Source organism: Rutidosis leptorrhynchoides, unplaced genomic scaffold, assembly GCF_046630445.1.
Source record: "Rutidosis leptorrhynchoides isolate AG116_Rl617_1_P2 unplaced genomic scaffold, CSIRO_AGI_Rlap_v1 contig543, whole genome shotgun sequence".
Classification (NCBI taxonomy): domain Eukaryota; kingdom Viridiplantae; phylum Streptophyta; class Magnoliopsida; order Asterales; family Asteraceae; genus Rutidosis; species Rutidosis leptorrhynchoides.
The window spans coordinates 30,899-54,454 of record NW_027266768.1 but is presented as its reverse complement, the minus strand read 5'-3'; the positions used below and the strand labels follow the sequence as shown (position 1 = coordinate 54,454).

Here is a 23,556-nt window from a genome sequence, read left to right as displayed (position 1 = left end):
AGGCAAACTCCATGACATGAGCTCCTAACTCTTCTTCTTCTATGACATCATCAACCGAAATGTAATCTTGAAACCTTGCTGGTGCTCTAACAGTCCTTCTTGAGTGTCTAACTTGCACAGTTGATTGTTGTTGATTCTCCTCTGGTGTATTTTCATTTGTAACTGAGCTTGATGATCTTTCATTTTCTCTATCACCTTCTGTTCCTATTTCTTCTTGTTCAAACACTGGCTCTTCTGATTCTCCATCTATATTTCCTTGCTGTTGTGAGCTCTCAACGGATGGCTCCTCCTCAACTTCTGATATTCCCTCTCTGGGTGTTCCAGGTTCTTCACTTAACACTTCCTCACATGAACAGGTGGTAGTTCAATGTAAACACACCCTGGTTCCTTCACAGTTGTCTCGGTCCAGTTCCACTTCTCTGTTTCATCAAATCTCACACTATGCTCCAAGTACATCTTCTCTTTTACAGGGTCATAGATCCTGTATCCTTTGGTATCACCTCCATACCCCATCATCACACCAGTTAAAGCCTTTTCAGACCACTTCTCCCTTTTTGGCACTTGGTATATGCATGTAGGCAATGCATCCAAATACTCTAAGTCTTCCACATGATTAGGTTTTTACATCAACTCACATTTCAAAAGGAGTCTTTTCTTTCAGTGCCCTTGTATACAACCTGTTCTGTACATATACTGCACTTGCAGATGCTTCAGACCAGAATCTTACTGGTACCTTAGCTTCAAACAGCATGCACTTCGCCATTTCCACTATTGTTCTATTCTTCCTCTCTGCTACTCCGTTCTGCTGTGGTGCATAACCCACTGTTTTGTGGTGCAGAATTCCTTCATCTACCAGGTACTTCCTCATTTCCAGTGGACATGTACTCTCCTCCTCTATCACTCCGTATTCCTCTCAAAGGTACCCCACATTCTGCCTGTGCTTCTCCTCTCCATGCTTTAAACATACTGAATACTTGATCCTTTGTTTTCAGGAAATATACCCAGCAATACCTACTGAAATCATCTATGAAGGTGAGAAAATACCTGTTTCCTCCCTGTGAAGTGGTCTTCATGGCTCCACACAGATCAGTGTGTACCATTTGCAGCTTCTTTGTTGCCCTCCACATGCTTGAATGGAATGGCTGAGTATGACTCTTCCCTACTTCACAACCTCCACACACTGATTAAACTTGTTGCACAGTTTAGGTAAACCTCTGACTGTTTCTTTCTTTTGCATGTATAATATAGTATCTAGACTAGCATGACCATACCTTCTATGCCACAGTTCTGTTATCTCTTTCCCTGTAGCAGTTGCAAAGGCTCCCTCCACTTCTGCCATTTTTAGTCTGAACATTCTGTTAACTTGAGGAACTTTGTGCACCAGTTCCTTGTCTGCATTGTAAATCTTGCAAGTATAAATCCTCAAACAGCACTGAATATTTCATTTCCAACAGCTGACCCACACTGATCAAGTTTTGATCGAGTTCAGGTATATAGTATACTTCTTTCAGCAGAGATTGACCTGTTTTAGTGATCAATTCTACATCACCACTCCACTTAGCTTGTATTAATTCCCCATTTCCTACCTTCACTACTACATTCACATCACTATTTGTCTCCACAAACACTTCCTTCCTTTTAGTCATGTGATTCGAGCATCCACTATCCACCAACCACTCATCGTTTCTGTCATGTTTTACTGCAGTAGCACAGACCTCTGTCACAAAAGCATTCTCTTCTATGACTGAACTTTGATCTCCCTGAGTCTTTCTCACTGACCCACTTGACTCCTGATTTGAGACACTTTGAGTACTAGGACTTCCAGAGCCTTGCTGTTGAGAAACCTGATTGTAGATTCCTGGTGTTGTGTACCCTAATTGTGGCATTTGATGAGTCATAGCAGGAGGCATGACATGATTTTGAAAAGAGTAACCAGGTTGTATATTAGGTCCTGTCCAGGATGTTCCAGCGAAGCTCTGTGGTGCTAGAGCATAGTGAGCTTGATACACTGGATGGGCTGATTGTGTTTGGAAACCCTGGTGGCCTGTATTGTCCTCCCGTTTGAGTCATTTGAGCTCTAATGGAGGGGTGTACAGGTGCTGGCCTTCCATAGCTCATGCTCTGAGGATTGGCCTGATCTTTGTACCACCTCTCATAACACACTCGTCTGGTATGTCCTTTACCTCTACAGAATTGGCATTCTGCATTTTCATTCCAGAAGCAGTCTTCAACAGCGTGGTTTGGCTTCCCACAGTACTTACAGTCAGGGAATAGACCCCATTTAGAAGTTCTAGGAACACTAGGAGCTCCTCCTAGGTTCTGTGTTAGTGCAGGCCTCCAATTTCCTGCAGATTGACTTTGGTAAGTTGGATATGGGTTAAACTGCTGTGATAGCTGTTGCTGCATCTCACTGAAGTGATAAGGGTTCGAAGGACTAGTTTGGTTTTGTGGGATTTTATTGTATGAGTAGTTTGATTGTTGTGAAATAGTTTGATTAACTTGCTCTGGCTGACTGTAACCTGGTGGATTTTGAGGCACTTTAAACCTCTCACTTTTTAGTGCATACACGTCTCTGTCCTCTTTCAATTTCTGCTTGCTGTCATGCATCTCAAGCACACCAAATAATTGCTCTAGAGTTACAGAATCAGGGTCATTATCAAAAGCATACTCGTAAGCACTCACAGCATTTGCATATCTATTTGGTATACTTCTAAGTAATTTTTCTATCAGTTTCTCCTTCTCCACAAATTCTTTCTTTCTTTTCATTTTCAAGATCAGATCCATGTACCTGGATTTTGTTGCAGTTGCTGTCTCTTCTTCCTTCATTTCAAAGCTATCAAAGTTCCTTCTTGCTATTGTCCTTTGCATCCTCTGAGATAAAGCTGTTCCCACAAATTCCAGCTTCAAAAACTCCCATATCTCTTTTGCTGAATCTAGATCTTCTATTTTCATTAAGATATCCTCATTGACAGTAGCCCTTAAAAAGACAAAAGCTTTAAACCCTTTTTCTTTGATTATTTCAAACTCCCTCCTCTGCTGGTCATTCAGTTCTCCTTCTCCATTCGTACTTTCAACTCCTTTCTCAACCACCTCCCACAACCCATTTATCATCAGATGATCTTTGGCCTTAGAGACCACGCTCCATAGTTTTCCCCATTCAGTATGGGCATAACAACTTTGTGTACCAGTAGTAATATTAGCCATCCCAAGATTATGAGAACCTGGATGCTCTGATGCACTGTAGAAATGCTGGAATGAATACCTTAGTCTAGTTAAACACTCACACCAGCTGTATAACTTCACTAATAGAATACTCAGTAATATCTATTAAACTGCTGAGGCCAAAACAGAGAGATCTCGTAACTAAACTAATCTAATATTTGAAGTGAGAAGGCTTAATACAGAATAACATCTGCTAGGAGCAATTCCTAGTTCAATTACTCAGTATTAAACCTGTAAGAAGAGAAATTTAGAGATATGAACGCTTGAGATTCAGCAAATTGTAAGTAAACGGAAAAATGCTTAAGCTTTCATTTTTTTTTTCTTACGAAGGAAAGATGTTTTTTGCTCAGGACTTTATATGGTCCTACTAATACATAATAACCTACTAGCCCTTTTGATTTTCTATCTAACAAGCCACAGCTGGCGAAATCTCTACCTAATAGGAGCATCCAATGGCTCGAAATTAAAGCAAAAGACACAATAAACTAATTCTGCTTTTTCTGTCAATAACAGACAAATGTACTGCTAGTGGAGCTGCCTGTAACACAGAATACCACAGAGATTTCCGAGAGGACATATGCCATTTATTTCATCTTGTTTCCTTCTCCATTGTGCTGATACTCACTTAGGCTGAGAAAAATAGAAACTTTCCACACTGTTTTGAAGCTTTTAGCTGATTGGTCGATCACTTTCAGCATCTGACTTGAACACACGGTTCTTGATACTCCTGCAAGAACAATCCTCTTCTTCCCCTTGCAAGGTGTCAAGCATTCTTCCATTGATTTTCTGAATATTCTCACAAAATAGGACACATCTAAATAGGCTATCATCATCGGACTATGATGAGCCTATGACACAACCCAATGAACAAGCCACAAGTCGACTGTTCCATTAGGCATTGATCCCTAACACATTACTCTAACCTAGCTAAGACTTAGTGCAATGACAAATTTAGTGACACAAAGAAGTGCAGAAACATTCCCAAATTACCTGCTAGCTGAAGAACCCTATACTGCTACATTCCAAACACGACTCAAATTAACTACTTGTTATCAGCTCACCATTATATTCACAACAAAACCCATAAAGATTCAGGTAGTGTAGATTCGTTCTAAGCTGATTAACTAAACGACGACAATTTGACCTCTAACACAAGAACAGTGAACTACTCACAAATTAATACGCCGATACTGGTTTGTAAGATGACGAGGAGCAAAACCCCCATAGTTATGCTGCTCGTCGAAGTATTCTGGCTGATCAATGTCTCGACGTTCGATCGTCGTCTTTCTTTTCTCTGTGTAAGTTGACCTCCAGTGCTTTTGATGTTTGACCATTGAGCCATTTAATTAGAGTGCTGTGCTCTAATTGATTCGGTTTGATTTGCTCAGTCATACCTGCAATTTTAATTACATCTTCTAATTGACCCGGTCCAGTCCCATCTTTTAAATCGTTAATTGCATACATGCATTCTGGTTTATTCGGTTCATTCTCCTTAGACAAACCAGAACTGAATTGACCGTCAATTTCATTGAGTTGCACGCTGAGATGAGTTTCGGTTTGATTCCCGACTTCTTTCTCAACCGGTTCAATACTATAATTGATCCGGTTCCGTCAATTTCACTGATAGAATCAGTTTTCCAATTAGTTTCAAGCTGGGATGAGTTTTGACCAAATGGCCAACTTCTTTCCCGATTAAATCAGTAAGATGATTGTTCTTACACTGATTTTCGTCAATTTCATGTAAATCAAAGCTGAGATGAGTTTTGTTAATTGAATTAACAACTTCTTTCCCGTTTGTTCCATTGGTCCAGTGAACCAATTCTTGATTTCATCAGAATTGAACACCGAATCTTTCGTTTTTATAGTTATATTTCTGGATGAGTTTTGTCAGTAAAGACAACTTCTTTCCCGATCATCTCATAGAGTTGATCACCGTCAATTTCGTATTTTCCACTATGATCACCAATCGGGTGAGTTGAACCAGTGTATTGACTCACATAGTGTGCTTGCTGTGTAAGTAACTCAGATTTGCTTGTATTAACTCCCCGGTCCTCAAACTCTGAATTGTCTTTAGTATGCTCCTGAGCTGCAGTCAACTTTTCACACAGGCCTTTCCTCTGTCTTTCATTCAAGTCCTCTGTCCTTTCTCTGGGGACCTTTGGCACCTTTGTCAGGTTCATTTCCAAATAACTTCCCAGCTTCAACATCATCCTATCAGCAACCTTCTCGACAAATTGTATCTTCAAATGAGCTCTCTTTTTCTTCGTCCTTTCTTTTACTTTTCACAGAAGCCATCAAATTTTCAATACCTCCTAGTTGTGGGTTTGCAAAACAACTATAATCAACAGTAATATGCTAGTCCTAGGAGCAAGTTTAAGCCAATAATCTTCATTCTAAGGATAGACAAAATCTAACCAATCTCTGATTTCCCCTGATGTGAAATTAATATGGCATTGGTTTCAGGGTTCGACTGTTCATGTATGAAATCAACAGAGGATGATAGATTAACGTCGCGACGAAAAACTTGTATTTGAAACTGAGACCAACTCTATCGATGGCATTCAAAGACTTTATGAAAAATATATTCGTCTAAGACATGCAAGTCTAGCTACTTTAAATTACTTTTTTTTTTTTTTCCAATTAAATCCAAATACATGGACTATATAAAGTACTTTATGAAATATTCAAATTACAGAATTGTTTTTTGTCCATTTTAATATACTTGATCGTACTCTTAATTTACTCAATCAAGTTAAACGTACAGGCAAATATACATAATATCTAATACTGTGGTTGATATTTATTTATACAGATGAGGTGAATGCAAATCTATTTTCTAGATTAATAGATGATAAAAGAGCTGGTGTGTCGTGACATTGGAAATATCAGAATGTGAAGTTCAATCCATTTTATGATGAGATTCTTGTGGGCAGGCACTCGAAATTAGTTGGCCCGTCATTGAATCGAAAGGATATACATATTGCATTCAACCCCAACGACAGTGACATTTTTGTCTACAACCTAGCGATACATGAACTTATTATGTAGATTATGTAACTAACATTAATTAATTCTAGTATATTGTCACAAACATACTCTTGGATTAATCACTATATAAAGTTTATTATTTTATATATAAAATAAAGTTGAAATAGGTAGTTGAAGCACGAAAGAGGAAAGTGAGGCCCACGAGAAAGAAGGCGTGGGCCGGCGGCACGTGAAGAGGATGAGGTCTGACCCTACCTCCACCATTTCGTCCTTGTGTAGTGTATGCAGTCCATTTTTTATTGTTTCTTGATTGCTACATATGCACATGCAAAACTATAAAAAGACAGCAACACACACGAGAGTTTTATATGCAAAGCCCGACAATTTTTTTCTTTTCTTTTATTACATTACAGGTAGTATATGGTGATGCGGCGTCTCAGAATCCCTAGTAAAAAAGGAGACGCTCATTGGACCGTGTCCTGGTGTGTAAAGTCCGACAAATTATTTTTTAACTGCACCTCCCAAATTTTATATAAACATATTATAAATTTTTAAATTGAATAATAATTTTTGTAACTTTTAAATTAAAATTCTTATATTTAAATTTTTAAATGAAGGGAGAAGTAATATGATTTATTCGATGATAAGTTAGTAAATTAAATAATTTTTTTTAATACATTATAAATTGTACGATTTTAATCCTTCATCTCATGAATTAATGAAAAAGGAGGCATTGATCACCAATTTGGCGAAGTCCTAATATGTGTAAATTCAATAATTTTGGTCTACTATAATCATCCCAATTTCATATATGACCTTAACCTAACATACATTGTTAGTATACTATAGTCTACAGATAAGTATCAAACATTCATCATTAATTTACTCAAGAGTCAAGACGTTATTTAATTAATAGTCAAATTTTCGATATATGCAATATAAATATATGATTAATAGCGAATGAGGACTTATTTTAAATGATTAAATTTATGTCAAGTTAATGTGCGTATTATTTATTGAGGTTATAAAAAAATGGCATATGCCAATATTAGGCAGGAACCAAAGATTCCAAACAGTCCAATGTGCAAGGTTTCCAATCATGTATTCATGTATGTACGTTCAAGCTACATCTATATTGGAGCTTACTTTCCTCTAAAATTAGTAAATTGATAAGGAGCCGAGCCAATAATCGATTTAAGCCAACAAAAGTTGAGTGAATAATTTACTTTTCTTGGAAATTATAATACACAATGAATCTAGCATATATGTGGAGTAACAAAATACTACTCCCTCTCACTCTCTAATTAATCGTGATATTTTCGAGGTAAAATATACTGTCTCCATCTTAAATTATATGTTATTTTAGAAGATTTCACACAAATTAATAAAACATACTTTTTAGTTCATTTTCCAATATAATTATGAATTAAAAAATCTTCATAAAAATATGTGGTGAAGATGGTAAAATTGACGAGGGAGAGTATGAAGGTGAAGATGGTGAGAGTATAATAAAAACCTAATTAATGTTCTTTAAACTTGTCAAAATTTACATCTAATTTGGAACAAAAAATTATGTTTATATTAATATCTAATTTGGAACGGAGGGAGTATAAAAAATGTGTTACATTTAACTACGGAGGTAATAGTAGCTAGAATGATTTAGGTTTTTTCATCCAAAAAGAGTATGATTTAGGTTTGGCACAAACAATACCAAAAACTACAAACACTTCCAAACGGCATTAAGCCAATAAGGTGCGAGATGTAGATTGGATATCATTTTCGAAATAGAGGAAAATAAAAACTTTACTAATTAAAGAGGGGGAAAAAAAAGTTACAAATGAGCCCTTAATAAAAAAAACAACAGGCTTTTTCTTGACATGATCTATGAAAAGTTCAGAGAGATTCACACTTGCTCAGTTCAGCATCAAAGGCTAATTCATCATCTAGCTACTATTTTTACATTTAAACACCGGTAACTACTAAGATCGATTAGTAGTAACAACCATCTTAGAATTATTCTACCCTTGACGTAATAATAATTAAAAATAAAACTGCCCAATTCGCATCTCAATAAGATGGAACGATGCCGTACTCCATCGAGCCGTAAAGCCGGTCCATTTCTGAATCCATTTTGGTTCGTTTAGCGAACCGGCCTTTGATTCTCGGTCTGGTCTCGGCGTACGCCTTGCGCGAAGCATAGCGTATGGTCTTTTCGAATTTTCGGTTTTTTCTCTTCTCTCTGTACCTCATAACTCTAGCTTCGCGATCCGTTCCACTTAATGGCGTGGCTTGGTTTGTCGTCGTGGTGGTCCCGGCCGATAAAACCGAATTGGTTCCGGCGAAAGGGTATGAAATATCAGACATGGAATTCCCTTCTGGAACCACCCCAACATCTAAGGAAGACGATGAGACCTGAAATGTAATCCAAAATCAATACGGGTTTTCTTTTCTAATTGGATAAGAATTTGTGCAAAATCAAAATGAAAATCGATTTTTGGGTTTAAGGAATACGTACGCTTTGGCTAAGAGACTGGTTCGTGTAACTGAAAGTAGAAAGCTTGTTTCTACAGAAATCAATGTCGAAGCAGTTTTCATTGCTATTGATGACCGGAACTGTTGCCGTCAGTTTGGTCTGAACTTGAACCGGTACCACACTATCTGTCGCAACCGAATTCTGGAACTGATTCGGGTAATCAAAATCCATAAACGGATCCATTTCAGAGAAAAACATATCCCCTCCCATTTTCATTTCACATACAGAGTTATTATTATTATTATTGTCCGGCCCGAATTTCGAAACAACAGCCGGGTTGGGATTCGGGTTCTGAGGCAGCAACCACGAACCGGGCTCCAAATCACCGTCCGGGACAGTACAGATGAAATCATCAGATCCTCCATTGTGGGAGAAATGAGAAGACTTGATTATAGTCTCAGCCGAATCATAAAACGGCTCGACCGGAACTCGCTCGTGGCGACTGGCGAGCGGATTAGCGGAGTGGATGTCGTCGTCGCAACTGACACAGAGAGCCGCCGCATCGGCCTTGCAGGTGACGGAAGCTGGGGCTTGCTCGCAGACCTCACACATCCACACGCGCCCGTGGCGTGTGGCCACATGGATCCTGTAATCGCAATTCAGGCACAAGAAAGCCGAGTCGGCGCGGCAGAAGACGGCTGCCGGAGATGGCTTGCATGAGTCACAGCGCTTCGAAGAAGACGCTCCGATCCACGCGCTCTTCATGCACTCTATTCCGATTCCCATATGTATAATTTGCCTCTCTGAAAAATGTTTGGTTCGCTTTCTCTCTCGGAGCAGACGTGGAGTTTGTAGTGGATGTGTTTAGTTTCTGATTTTTCTTTGCTTGGCTATTATTGTTATGTAATGTTTTAAAAGTCAGAGAGAGCAAATCTTGTTCGGCCAAACTATACACTTTGGTCCTCATTATGTTGAACTTTATATTTTATAGTCCTATAATGGTCTTCAATATTCAAGACTCCCCCAAATCTTAGTTTTAGCTAGGTTAATTATTAGCAACACACCAAGAGGAAGTTCGCGTCAGTTAACATAACACTCGATAGAAAAAGGCCATGTTATAGATTGAGTGTAGACGATTCTAATTTCGTAACGTTAGATGTAATATCTGAGAGATCTTGAAAGGATCATCGAGGCTAATTTCTAAAATAATAAGGACTAAATCTATAGTTGGTTAATCCTGTTTTGCTGATCAGCTGATGAGCTGGAGAGTATACGTGGAGCAATATTGGCCCTGCAAAACGTTTTATTAGGACAAAACATTATTTATTTTTCGCAATGTCAATATTTGGGTTTAAAAAAAAAAAAAAATAATGTTTGTGGGGGAAGTGGTTGTCGTATGTCTGTGCCGATATTACGACCTTTCGCTATCAATGCACCTTAAAAAAATATTAGTGGAGAAATTATATGATGATGCATATAACAAAATGTCAAATGCAAATATGGTATAGTATTGGTTATTATTACATCTGATCCTCAAAAAAAAAATTGGTTATTGTTACATCGGCACAAATATGGTAGTAGTCATTAATCCATTACTAGTATTAAATAAGTTGACCATTACAACTTCAAAAGGGGAAATATATATTTGGCTTTTGGCTCTTAGGACATGTGTGAAACTACATCTTCACAAGGCAAATATAGATATGTGCTTGTCTGCTAGAGTTACGTTATACCCTCATAATAGCAAGAAAGACGATATATAAATCATTCCCGAGAAGTATACGTAATTGCACCATTGATTATGCGTCTTTGATGAAATTTTTTACATATGTAACAGTGATTTAATTGAGAAAACAAAAATTAGTATTTGCAATCACTACCAGTTGACAGTACTATTCCTTCCAACATGACGCCTTTGAGAGGAATTAAGGAGAAAGAGGTATAACAGTCTGCCCCCAAATCGTTAGCCACCTCCAGCCTTAAGAGTATTACTTAACCTAATAAATCGCGGAAAAAGAAAGAAAAAAAAACAGTGATTAGGTTAGAAGACTGATCATGTATAGAGAAGTTTTGATATCGACGCAAAAACAAATGACTTACCAGTCAAAGCCCTCGAACAGACCTTCTCCTTTTATGGCGGATGTTTTAAAAATAGACCATTGCCGATTTTTAATCTTGTGCAACTCTAAAGCTTCCGTTATTGCAGCAGCATCAAGTGCACTGGGAAGATCCTGTATTGGGAAAAAAATTTATCATGGGAAAAGGAAATTACATGATCGGACAATCAAATATGTATAGCCTTTTTGCCTTTAAACAGAAGAGAATTGCTCTAACCTGCTTGTTTGCGAAAACGAGAACAAGGGCACCTTTCAACTCTTCCTCCTGCCAAAACACCCAGGTAGAAGATCAAACTAGAATCAAGCTGTGAAAAGATTTCTATAACATAACTAAACAAGATGGACAATTTTGTTCAAGTCAAAAAAGTAGGGACAACTGATCAACGTCAATAGTAAACGAACAATATCCCAGTACTGAGGAGAGAGGAAGTCTTCAGATCATGTTCAACAATGAAAAACCAGAAAGGAAATCTTCATTCACAAAATCAAATTGAAAGAGAAAGGAAGCAGCAGATATGGAAGGAGGAACTAAATAAATAACTAATTTCATCAGGGTTGTAACACAGTATCTGGTCATGAAAGCAAAAAATAAACGTACCTCGAGAATTGCATGGAATTCTTCTTTAGCAGTCACTAGCCTATCAGTATCACTTGAATCAACAACATAGACTATGGCTTGTGTGTTTGGAAAATAGCATCTCCAGTACGGCCTGGGTAGATATCAAAATAAATACCTTGTGATGAAGTTTCATATGTTGAAGATTTTAGACTAGTAAAAAGTTTATATATAAATCAAAATATCATGGCAGCACAAGCAGTTTTTTTTTTTTAATTTTTTTATTGATGCAATTGAAAAGAAAAAGTGAAAATACTCACCTGATACTTGTCTGTCCACCTGTGACAAGATGTAGAAGAAACTACATCAGATGGAGCAGTAACATGAATTATCCGGATCTTAATATTGTTATGATTATGAAAATTGAATCACATATGCATGAACATACATAAAACAGTTGGACAAAAGTAAACTTGCAACATTATGAACAGATTCCCACCATCACCCTATTTTAATATTGCTCAAGTGGCCTAGGTTTCACGGAATTGATTACCATATTCCTACGATATTCTTGTGATGGGTTAGCATGATAAGATACGAATTACAGTGAAATTTTAAAGTTCAAAGACATTAATAGAGAACACTCAGAACAGAAGCCCAAACTACCAATGCTAAACACTTTTCACAGAGCTAGTCATGAATCCAGAAACATAAGCCTCACACAGAGGCAATTATGTCCCTTTACGTAGTGAGAATGAGACAGTGTACAGACTAGAATTGGCACATGTAGTCTTAGTACTATTAGCAGGAAGGAAGTTTATGATCACCATTCTAATGGTGCATGATAAAGTGGATGTCTTAGGATCAATGCAACGTCTAAAAGTCCGAAGTTACCATTAACTTTCTATATGCCACTACTATACATGTAGTTGTAATAAGCAAACAAGTGGGAAAGATAACGAGCAAAGAATGCAAGAGATAGATTTGGAAGTTAGCAACTTAACACAAAGCAATTAGCTTCAATAATATACTAGGGGGATAAAAATTACATACCGAGATCCCAAATTTGAAACTTGATGTTGTTATACTGCACCGTTTCAACATTAAATCCAATGGCTGCATCCAAAGAGTTTTACAACTGAATCAATGAGCCACATTTCGGAAACTAAAGAAACACTTGAGAGAAAATAAATAAACTTGATGCAATCAAAATTTTCAATTCACAATTTGGATTATATAATTCTGCCAATTAAAAAATTCTCAACTAACTAATTCTAACGATCGAATGCTTTGCACACTAACTTGGAATTGTAGAGACAACTTCCCCCATTTGAAGCCGATCTGCATCAAATCCGAAACAAATAAGCATCAAAACCATCCAAAGGGGATAGTGTTTGAAACGAAACACATACAGAGAATAGTGGTTTTTCCAGCATTGTCGAGACCGAGCACCAAGATCCGAACCTCTTTGTTACCAAAGAGCGAAGAGAACAATTTAGTAAACAAAATGCCCATCTTTTCAAGTTGCTCGATGGGCCAATAGTGAAGAACAGATCTTTTGAATCAGATCAGCTGCGCAAATCACGATACGAGGCAGGTAGCCTTCTATTCTATGAGGAATATCAAACCAGAGGTAGGAATCGATTATTGTTGAGCTCTGGAAACAAAGAATTCGGTGATTTGATTTGAGAAGTGAATTCGAAGATGATGGCAATTTCCAGCAAATTAACGAGGATTCTGCTTCGCCCAACTATTCCTGCCTCACGTAGTTTGGTCCTTGTAACTTCAGGTTGGTTGCAATGTAGTCCATAAATAGTATTAAAGTTCAATTGGATCCTTTTAAGTATCCATCTACACAGTACTACCATTTTGATGTAGGCCATGAAACAGGGGATTACTAATTAAGAATCACTTACAAACACAATTAAAATGATGTTAAGAATCATATTTGGGGAGAAGAAAGTATAACTATTCTTATTATTAATTTAATTACACTGTATTTCATATATATACATAGTTGGAAATCACAAAAATGTGAGCTGAAGCAAAATTGATTTTCCCGTCAAAATAACAGCTTTCTAACAAATTTAGACGGGCTGGATGCAAAACGGTGAGTTTTGCTTCTTCTCCTTCTTCCTGTTTTCGACCGTTAGAGGAAGTTTTGAAGTGCTATCCTCAACACCCCTCCTCAATTCAATACTTCCGAAAATGTTTTTTATCCCCAGCTTATCCTTCAAGTAATTATGCTGAATTGTTCCCAAAATTTTGGTAAACATGTCTGTCGGCTGCTCTGTTGTTGATAGATGAATTGCCCAAATCAATTTGTTCTGCAATTGCTCTTGAACCAGGTGACAGTCTATTTCTATATGCTTCGTTCGCTCATGATAGACTGGATTTGCTGCAATGTGAAGTGCTGCTTCATTATCGCAGAACAATTTCATCGGCTGGTCAATCTTGACTCCCAATTCAACAAGAAGTCCTTTCAACCACATCAATTTAGCCACTGTATCAGCCATTGTCCTGTATTCTGATTTTGCAGATGAGCGAGACACTCTCTTCTGTTTCCTTGATCTCCATGAAATCAAAGATCTTCCCAGCTCCATATAGTATCCAGTCACAGATCTCCGATTGATGATGCAAGACGCCCAATCTGAATCATAGTAAGCTTTTACCTCTAACTCATTGTCTCGTGGCATGAATAACACTTCTCCAGGATTAGATTTTATGTATCTCACTATTCTGATAGCTGCTTGATAATGAGATTCCTTAGATTGTTTCATAAACTGGCTCACATGATTGACTGCAAAACATATATCTAGTCTTGTAATTGTCAAATACAACAATCTTCCTACCAGTCTTTTGTATTTTTTTGGATCCTGCATCAATGGATCTTCCACTATATTGGCCCCTCCTGATTGCTTTGCTATAGAGTCATCATACTCTACTGTTGTGAGTTTGAGATTCTTTTCAAATAGAGTATTGATTGGCCTGGCTCCACTCAAGCTCATGTCATTTATCAGCTCTAGTACATAGTTTTTGTGGTTTAACTATCCCTTCATCTGATCTGCTTACCTCCATTCTCAGAAAATATTTCATAGTGTCCAAATCTTTCAGTTTAAAATGCTTATGTAGTGTCTGTTTCAATTGATCAATCATAAATGCATCATTGCCTGTTATTAACAGATCATCCACATAAATGAGCATTATTACTATTTTCCCATCATCTTGCTTAGTGAATATGGAGTAGTCATGCTTGCTTTGTGAGTATCCAGCTTGTGTGAGAGCATTTTTTATCTTATGATTCTATTGTCTTGATGCATGTTTTAAGCCATATAATGACTTGTGCAATTTACAAACCATGTTGTCCCCTCCTAAATTGTCAAGTCCTTCAAGAATGGTCATAGAAACCTCCTCCTCCAAATCCCCTTGTAAAAAGGCATTGTAGACATCCATCTGATATAGAGGCCAATTGAATTTTACAGCCAATGTAACAACACTTCTGATTGTTACCATCTTGACAACAGGTGAAAATGTGTCTTTGTAATCAATTCCAGCCTTCTCCTTGAAGCCCTTGGCTACCAGCCTAGCCTTATATCTGTCTACCTCACCATTAGCAAGATACTTCACTCTAAACACCCATTTATAGCCAATTGATTTCTTAAATGGAGGCAAAGGCACTATATCCCATGTATTATTATTCTATAAAGCTTGCAACTCTGATTTCATAGCATCAACTCATCTAGAATCCTTTGCAGCTTCTCTGTAAAAGACAGGCTCATGAATACTGTCTAGCTTGGTAATATAAGTCTGATATGCTGGCATGAGTCCAGAGTATTGAATAGATTGTTGAATGGGATAAGTACAAGCTATTGTATAGTCTTTCATCCAAACTGGTGGATTAATAACTCTTGTTGGTCTGACCCTTGCAGGAACTTGAGCATCTGTAGTAACTGAAACATGTACAGTAGCAGGCAAATGGACTGACTCATGCAACTCATGTGTGACAGGGTTCTCAGCAGAAGATGGAATATATGAAGGATCAAGAGATAATGATGGATATGTAGCAGAGTCATGATCAATGAAAGGAGAAGTGTGATCATGAGTGTGTGACACAGAAAATGCATCAGCAAAAGGAAAAATGGACTCATGAAAGGTAACATCCCTATTCACCATAAATACTTTTGTAGCAATATTATATAGAATGTAACCTATCTGCCCAATAAACACACATAAATCTGTCCTTGATGCAAATTTTCTATAACTAATGGTGTCTTAGCATAGACCATGCAATCAAAAACCCTGAGATGTGATAAGTCTGGTTGTCTATTATACAATCTGTAATATGGTGTGTGATTGTTTATAGGCTGTAAAGGAGTCCTGTTAATAAGGTAAACAGCTGTCAAAACACACTCTCTCCAAAACTTAATTGGCATACAGGACTGAAATTTAAGAGCTCTAGCCGCCTTTAGAATATGTCTATGCTTTCTTTCAGCAATACCATTATGTTGTGGATTGTATGGACAAGTTTTCTGATGTGTAATGCCATTACTGGCAAACAATTCACTGCATTGATGATTTACAAACTCAGTACCATTATCTGTTCTGAATGTCTTTACTGTCTTGCTAAACTGTATTTTAACAAACTGTATGAATTGTTTTATTAACCTAAAAGTATCAACTTTAGATTGCATAAGAAACAATCATGCAAATCTAGAATAGTCATCTACCATTGTCAAAAAATATCTGTGCCCTTGATGAGTTGGAGTTTTATAAGGACCCCAAACATCCATATGATATAGTAGTACTGAGTTTGAATGGTAGTTTATGTTGTTTAGCTTTAGCACACACAAGACACTGAGATAGATCAGATTTATTGATAGGTAATTTCTGTAAAACAAGTAGAGTTGACAATGGATTATTACTTATATGACCTAATCTGTGATGCCATAGCTGAAAACTATCTAGAGAAACATAACTATTATTGACAACATGTGATGATGTAATGGACTGAGTGATTTTTGATGGAAGGTAATATAGGCCTTGTTTCATTTTACCAATCCCTTGTACCATCCCAGTTGAGATGTCTTGCATGAGACAAAATTCGAGATAAAATGAAACAAAGCAATGTGAATCTTTTGCTAGCTTATGAATACTTAATAGATTATGTTTAAAACTAAGAACAAGCAAAATATTTTGCAGAGAGAGATTTGGTGAGATGCTGAGAGACCCTATATGAGTTATAGATACATGATTTTCATTTGGCATGTGAACATGATTTGATAATGATGAAACATTATGCAAACCATTAGAACATGATGTCATGTGATTTGTGGCACCACTATCAATAATCCAAGTTCTATCAGAAACCAGCAACATGGGAAGATGCAGCAAATGGAATGGTTCCAGCATTGGCCATAGTAGCAGGAGAGGACTCACTGGAGATCAACCTCATAAGCTGTGCATACTGTGCTGTAGTGAAAGTTGGAGCAGGAGTAAAAGAGAAGGCATCAGCATCCCTTGAATTTACAGGTACATTGGTATTAGTAGAAATTTGACTTTCTTGAGCAACATTGTGAGCCTGTGGCTTTGTTTCGGTAAACTTGAAATCTTTTGGAAAGCCATGAAGCTTATAACGGTCTGTTTTTTTGTGTCCACGGACTCCACAGTGATCACACGTACCTTGAAACTTCTTCTTAGGAGCAGAAGAAGAATTAGAGGAATTAGAATACATTACATCAACTGAGACTTGAGGAATGGTAGACTGGGAAGAGTGATCACGCTGAGCTTCTTCTTGAATCAACAGATTATAACACTCTTTCAGGGATGGTTGAGGATTCATTAAGTTGATTTAGCCACGAATTTCAAAGTAAGAGTCATTAAGTCCCATTAGAAACTCATAAAATTTGACATCCTCAAAGTAAGCATGAATGATAGCAAGAGAAGCTGGATCAGGTATCTTGAGATCAATTATGCTGTCAAGCTCAGCCCATAAGGAACGAAGATTATTGAAATAGGTAAATATGGAATCACTACCCTGATTGGCTCGAGAAATTTTGTGACGAAGTGCGAAAATCTGGACAAAGCTCGTTGGAAACGAGACTTCAAACATCCCAAGCTGTAAAAGCATTAGTGAAAAATCGAATTGTTCGAGCCAAATCACGATGAACAGAGCGAAAAATCCATGAAAGTACTAAAGCATTAGCACAGTCTCATTGATCATGATAACGAGGATGAAAGTCTTCCTTCTTGCAGGCACCAGTCAGGAAGCCAATCTTATGTTTAGTAAGAACGAAATTGAAGAAATTCCTACTCCAATCGCTGTAATTATCAGCACCAGTGAGGGACTCATCGATCTGAATACCTATCTGTGGGATGAAGATAAAGTTGATGACCAAAAATGATCTCAATGACGCCGTCATCAGAACCAGAAGTTGAAGAAAAATTCGCCATTGGAGACGAAGCTTGAGCAGAGTGACAATGGTGAAAAAATTTGCAAAATCTATTTATATTCTGATAACCATGTTAAGAATCATATTTGGAGGAGAAGAAAGTGTAACTATTCTTATTATTGATTTAATTACACTGTATTTCATATATATATACAGTTGGAAATCATAAAAATGTGAGTTGAAGCAAAACTGATTTTCCCGCAAAAATAACAGCTTTCTAACAAATTTAGACGGGCTAGACTTTAGCTGACAGACTCTCTTCCGTCTTGGGCCTCGCTCCGGCCCATGATGCCAAATGGTGAGTTTTGCTTCTTCTCCTTCTTCTTGTTTTCAACCGTTAGAAGAAGCTTTGAATTGCTCTCTTCAACAGATGATGACAAATTCTGTCAGCCATTCTAGAATTAATGTCCACGTCATTGATCTAGTCAATTTTCTTCTATGAAAGAATTTGGAAAATACTCTTTCAAGACTTTGAAATAAAATCCACCAAGTAAATTACACTTTGAATTCTCTTATTATGCATCTCATTTCTAGTGCCCATTCAACCTTTAGATTCATCCAAAACACATCAAGTCAAGCCTAATTTGAATTAAAAGTTGGAATTTTTCTTTTTTCTTTGAGGAAAATTGTTTCTCTAGAAGCCAAATGAGTCGATGATTTGTCATCTGAAGTATCTAACCTTTATAAAAACCATCCCAAAAACTCAAATATATATATATATATATAATTCAAGCACTTTAAATATTATACAAAAATGTCTAAAAACATCTCAGTTTGCACAATCTTTCTTATTGTCTTGCTCTTTACCGGCTGCAATGCAGCCACTTTTGAGATTGTAAACCAATGTAGTTTCACAGTTTGGGCAGCATCGGTCCCAGTAGGCGGCGGCAAGCAACTCGACCAGGGCCAATCATGGACCGTAACCGCTGACCCTGAGACCACACAAGCCTGAATTTGGGCTAGAACCAATTGCAATTTCGATTCGTCGGGGCAAAATGGTCATTGTGAGACCGGGGATTGCAATGGACTTCTAGAATGCCAAGCATATGGAACTCCACCAAACGCTCTGGCGGAATATGCACTGAATCAGTACAACAATCTGGATTTTTTCGACATTTCGCTTGTCGATGGGTTCAATGTGGGTATGGATTTCAGCCCGAAATCAGATCAATGTAAGGGAATCAAATGTAATGCTGATATAAATGGACAGTGTCCGAGTGAGCTAAAGGCTAATGGAGGATGTAATAATCCTTGTACTGTGTGTAAGACTGACGGGTATTGTTGTAATTCTGGAAGTTGTAGCGCAACTGATTAATCCAAGTTTTTTAAGAATAACTGTCCGGATGCTTATAGTTATCCTAAGGATGATGCATCTAGTACTTTCACTTGTCCTACTGGAACTAACTATAAGGTTATCTTTTGTCCTTAAATCTTTCTATATAGGTATTCCGATATTAAATAAAATTGTAATGCAGTGATGTGAAACACTCTTTTCACAATTGTGGTTTTAAATAAAGTGGACAATAAAACTTATATATGTGATTATTTGGACAACTTTGCATTCATAGCTGCTTAGGTCCCACAAATATCACAAGCTACATATATGAATTTGCCATCGGATGGTGCTTATTCTTTTATGTTAACTGAAGCAGTTAAGTTTCAAACAAAGAAATTCTTGCAACATCAGATTCAGTACTATGGTCGAATATGATGGTATGGTTTTGCATTCTACTATAATCTGATTATCCCATTGCTTTTGCATTCCTCATTGCTACTTTCTTTTTGGCGTTACTTCTGGCATGGTACTGCGAACATCAATGGATCACTCTGTCTTTAATTTTATCGGATTCTATTTTGTGTATCGGACTGGTTTGATTTATGGGCTGCTCGTGTGGTTCTTTTGTGTATTGGCATTGGATCGTTCTGCTGGCTCATTGGACTGCCATCTTGCCCTCATTGAAGAATAGAAATGGAAAGAAGAAATGGCTTTTCAAATGAGCTTATGAAATGAAAAAGGCTCCTCAACATCATAGTGTTTCCTAAATATTCAGTTTAGCATGCTTCATCTTTTATCTCTGTTTTTTTTTTCTTCGTTGTATTTTTGTATTACCCCTTTATCAAAAAAAAAAAAAAAAAGTTTTAGAGAAACTTATTTCAAACGGACACTTCAAGATTTATGTTTTCAACAAGGATGATAAGGAGTTGGCGTCCAAACTATAGGCTGATGAAAGTACTTTTTTTTACTTCCTCTGAAAGTAACAAACAACAGCAAGAACATCAGGTGAGACAAGGAAAAGATGATTTCAAGCTCAGCTGCCTCCAGATTGATGAAGAACTGGGATTTTTGTGAAGGATTTTCGTGTTTGGATAAAGGTTAAAGGCTTTAGGTTATAGATTTTAGGTTCCGTCTCAATGTTTCATTGAAACAGTAAAGAAAAATGTGATCTTTCCTAATAAGACTGATAACTATGAAAAAATGAAAACTTGAAAAAGAAACTTGCTTTGATTTCTTATCAACTTCAAAGTCTGCTTCTAAAAGTGTTTATTTATATAGGAGCTTCGATTGGCGAGCAAATCTTCTTTTCTCTATTGGAAGCTTAACTTAGTGAACTCTTCTAACAATTTTGTAATGCTACAAAATACCTGTAAAGACTGAAATAGGAAATGACTCCTAGAGTATTTACTGACTGCTACAAAACGAGACAACAATTTTGAAACCGGTTCTCGCTGTCATTATTCTAGATAGCTACAAAATAGTGACTCATTTTAGAACTGTTAGCACAAATCTAGACAAATAGTTCATCATATCGCAGGGACCCATAAGTGAAGAAAGTTTCAGATTGAGAGCTTAACCGTAGTTTCAGATTTCTTGTTAAAAGAGGGCTTCATGAAATAATCATCGGGCTTGGCTCTTTTCGTCAAACTAAATATTTATTTCCGTCATGTTCGGTCGGAGTTATTATATTAGTTATTTTTTAGGTCTCTCCAGTATCCTCACCGTCGACAGCAGTGAGACTAATCCCTCGTTCTAACTGTTAGCGCACAAAGCGGTAGGGAATTGGCCACATAGTTTTTTCCATTCGAAGTTGTATTATTATTAATTGATGCCTAAATGAGTACACCAATAATTGCTTTTACAGGAAATTAAGCCATGCATCCACCTACAAACAAATCGTACATCTCACACTAGGTTAAAAGGAGAAGGCTGACTTGCTTCTCATGCAATATTAACTCCTCTTTGCCAGTGGCATTTTCGTTGCTCTGTCTGTCGCTTTTGTCTTCGCTGCTCTCCTTTGGGCCTAGCTGTCTCCGTTGCTCCGCTGTCGCTCTTCCTCTTTTCTATGGGGTATTCTCCAGCTCTCTCTTGGTCTATCTTCTTCGACGTGTTTCTCCTCTGTCTCTGGATCCGACTCTCTATCTCTACAGAACCATTCGTCTTCTCCTCTCTCGTTGGAGCTCCCTCTGGTGCGGCGTTGTCTTCTTTCTGACGCCGGTGCTCTTGTCTCTGGACCCCTGGCCACCGTTGCCGGAGCCCCATCAGTAGTGGATCAGCCACAACCTCCTCTCCAATGTGCTCCTCGCCAATGTGTTTTAGGGTTTTTTGGCTTTCTTTCGGGCTCAAGTCAGTCGGGCCCAGTTGGTTGCTGATGGGCCTTGTATGCTTCTTGGGCTTTTGGTATGTTGTATTTGTTGTAGCTTTATTTAAAAGTTTTTCGTTTCATTATTGATTTTAGCTATTTATGTGATGAAAGTTGTGTTGATCTAGGCCTATCGTCCGAGATAGTGTCAACATTGATTTTTAGCTAATTTTATTTGATCGATTCTCTCCTAAATTTGGATATATTTACCTTGATGCTAACGTTTAGTTGTTTTAGGATTGTCGCCTGTGACAATGTCAACTTTTGGGTAGATATAGTTTTACAAAAATCTTTTGGTCTGTGAGCATAGCCATGGTTTCTTATTCTCGTATGAGGGCAAGGGGGTTTAGTCCAGAATTTTTGTATGTCTATCGTCCTTATTCGACTATAGTTAGAGTCCACCCCTCAAAACTTCATATGTAATTGTTGAATTTACGATCTCTACTGTATTCTCTTTTTATTATTGAAATAAAAATCATGTATAAAAAAGAGATAGCGAAAAAGATTAAGGAAAGACGTCGTGTAGATTATTAGTGACCAGAACTACCATAATTTGTTGGTTGTCCTGCCATATTTTTGACTTACATGTCAAAATTTACTATTACTTACCACAATACCATATTCACAAAAAGGAGCAAGCACCAGAAGTAAACAAGGGTACTAACATGGTATAGATTTTCACGGTCAAAAAGTCGTAGCATAATGTTAACTATGATCACGGTTTTTTACAGTGTGATTTTAAATTTTCCACGTATACAAAATCGTGGCGTGATATATTTTACAACACTGTTTTGTGACCACGAAAAAAACCATCATGAAAAAGATAATACAACACGCTTTTTATATCGTGGAGATCTATATATGTCTACAGTTTCTCAAAACATGGCCATATAATGGTGTGTCAATATCGATGAAAATAATTAATTATCTTCTCGGATTCCCATGTAATCTTCTTAGATTCCCTTTATCTTTCTCAACTTACACTCTTATCTTCTCTCGACAATTATTTCTCTTACCTCTCCTTATCTTCTGAAACGGGTCACTCTCTCTCAAATTTTCGATTTGCTTTATGCTCGTCTTCCTCCTCATCAACTGTAAATGTAGCGTGCGACAGCCGACTAGCAATCCAAGGTACAATTTTCGATTAGCTGTTAATTTGAGTTTACGTATGTTGGAGTTGCTATTCTTTAATGTTAATTTAGGGTTTTTTTTTGGTCATTTTGATAGTTGGAGTTGCTATGTAAGGATGTATGTTTGATGAATCAAATATGAGTTTAAAACTCGACGGAAATCTCTCTTTCTCTTTGTTCAATATCTTTGTACCGAATGATAGTGAAAGAGAAAGAATGAAAAGTTGGTTGAATTTTTCGTTAGTTTAATTTCTTTGCATCAATGACACTTTCCAGCTCATGATTCTCTTTTCAAGTCAAAATATCGATGATGATTCTACTGGAAGTGAAGCATTTTTCGATGTTGATTTCACTCTATCAAATTTTTGGAGTTGATACAGTAGTAAGTTGACTATAAATAATATCATGGCCATTTCAACTGTTATTTGTATGAAGGATTCGCTAGTTTATTTATTACAACCCTTTAGATCAACTCAAAAATAATAATCAAGAAGTTATAGAAATAAGATTAAAAGATCCTAATCAAGAAGTGAACGTATAAAATAAATTTCTTATTCAAAAAATAAGTAGAAGAATTCACGAAAGAGTGTGCTGAGTTATTAGAAAAATGAATAATAGAATAATTTACTAGTAGACATGATGCACCGGCATTCTACGTAGAAAATCATAATGAAATAAAATGAGAAAAAAGAAGAATGATAATTAATTACACAAAAATGAATGAAGAAACCATATGAGATGCATAGAAATTATCTAGAAAAGATTGTATACTTCAAAAGATTAGAGTAAGTCGCTGGTTCAACACTCTAGATGCTAAATTAGGATTTTGGCGACTAAAATTACATGATAATACAAAATAATTAACTGCATTCACTTGTCCACCCCATAAGCATTATCAAGGGACAATTTTATTTTTTGTCATGAAACGAGCACCATGAATCTATGAAAGATTTATGGATAAAATTAAAAAGGACTAGAAGAAT

The 23,556-nt window shown here is 37.0% G+C and overlaps 3 protein-coding genes across 3 annotated transcripts; 1 reads left to right on the top strand and 2 right to left on the bottom strand.

The window, feature by feature from the left end:
• Positions 1 to 8,277: 8,277 nt before the first annotated feature.
• On the bottom strand, positions 8,278 to 9,469 carry LOC139884372 (zinc finger protein CONSTANS-LIKE 5-like). The gene is made up of 2 exons (XM_071868407.1): positions 8,726 to 9,469; positions 8,278 to 8,622 (listed from the first exon to the last, which is right to left on the bottom strand). Exons 1-2 carry the CDS (start codon positions 9,467 to 9,469, stop codon positions 8,278 to 8,280), a joined length of 1,089 nt encoding a protein of 362 aa, XP_071724508.1.
• A 1,177-nt stretch (positions 9,470 to 10,646) lies between these two features.
• On the bottom strand, positions 10,647 to 12,871 carry LOC139884374 (ADP-ribosylation factor 1-like). Its single transcript, XM_071868410.1, has 8 exons — positions 12,769 to 12,871; positions 12,659 to 12,697; positions 12,410 to 12,472; positions 11,677 to 11,695; positions 11,399 to 11,510; positions 11,018 to 11,065; positions 10,784 to 10,914; positions 10,647 to 10,680 (listed from the first exon to the last, which is right to left on the bottom strand). The coding sequence occupies exons 1-8, from the start codon at positions 12,869 to 12,871 to the stop codon at positions 10,647 to 10,649; spliced, it is 549 nt and encodes a 182-aa protein (XP_071724511.1).
• A 5,688-nt stretch (positions 12,872 to 18,559) lies between these two features.
• Positions 18,560 to 19,234, top strand: LOC139884376 (protein P21). Its single transcript, XM_071868412.1, is given in 1 exon segment — positions 18,560 to 19,234. A coding segment is annotated over 1 exon segment (675 nt).
• The last annotated feature ends 4,322 nt before the right edge of the window (positions 19,235 to 23,556 follow it).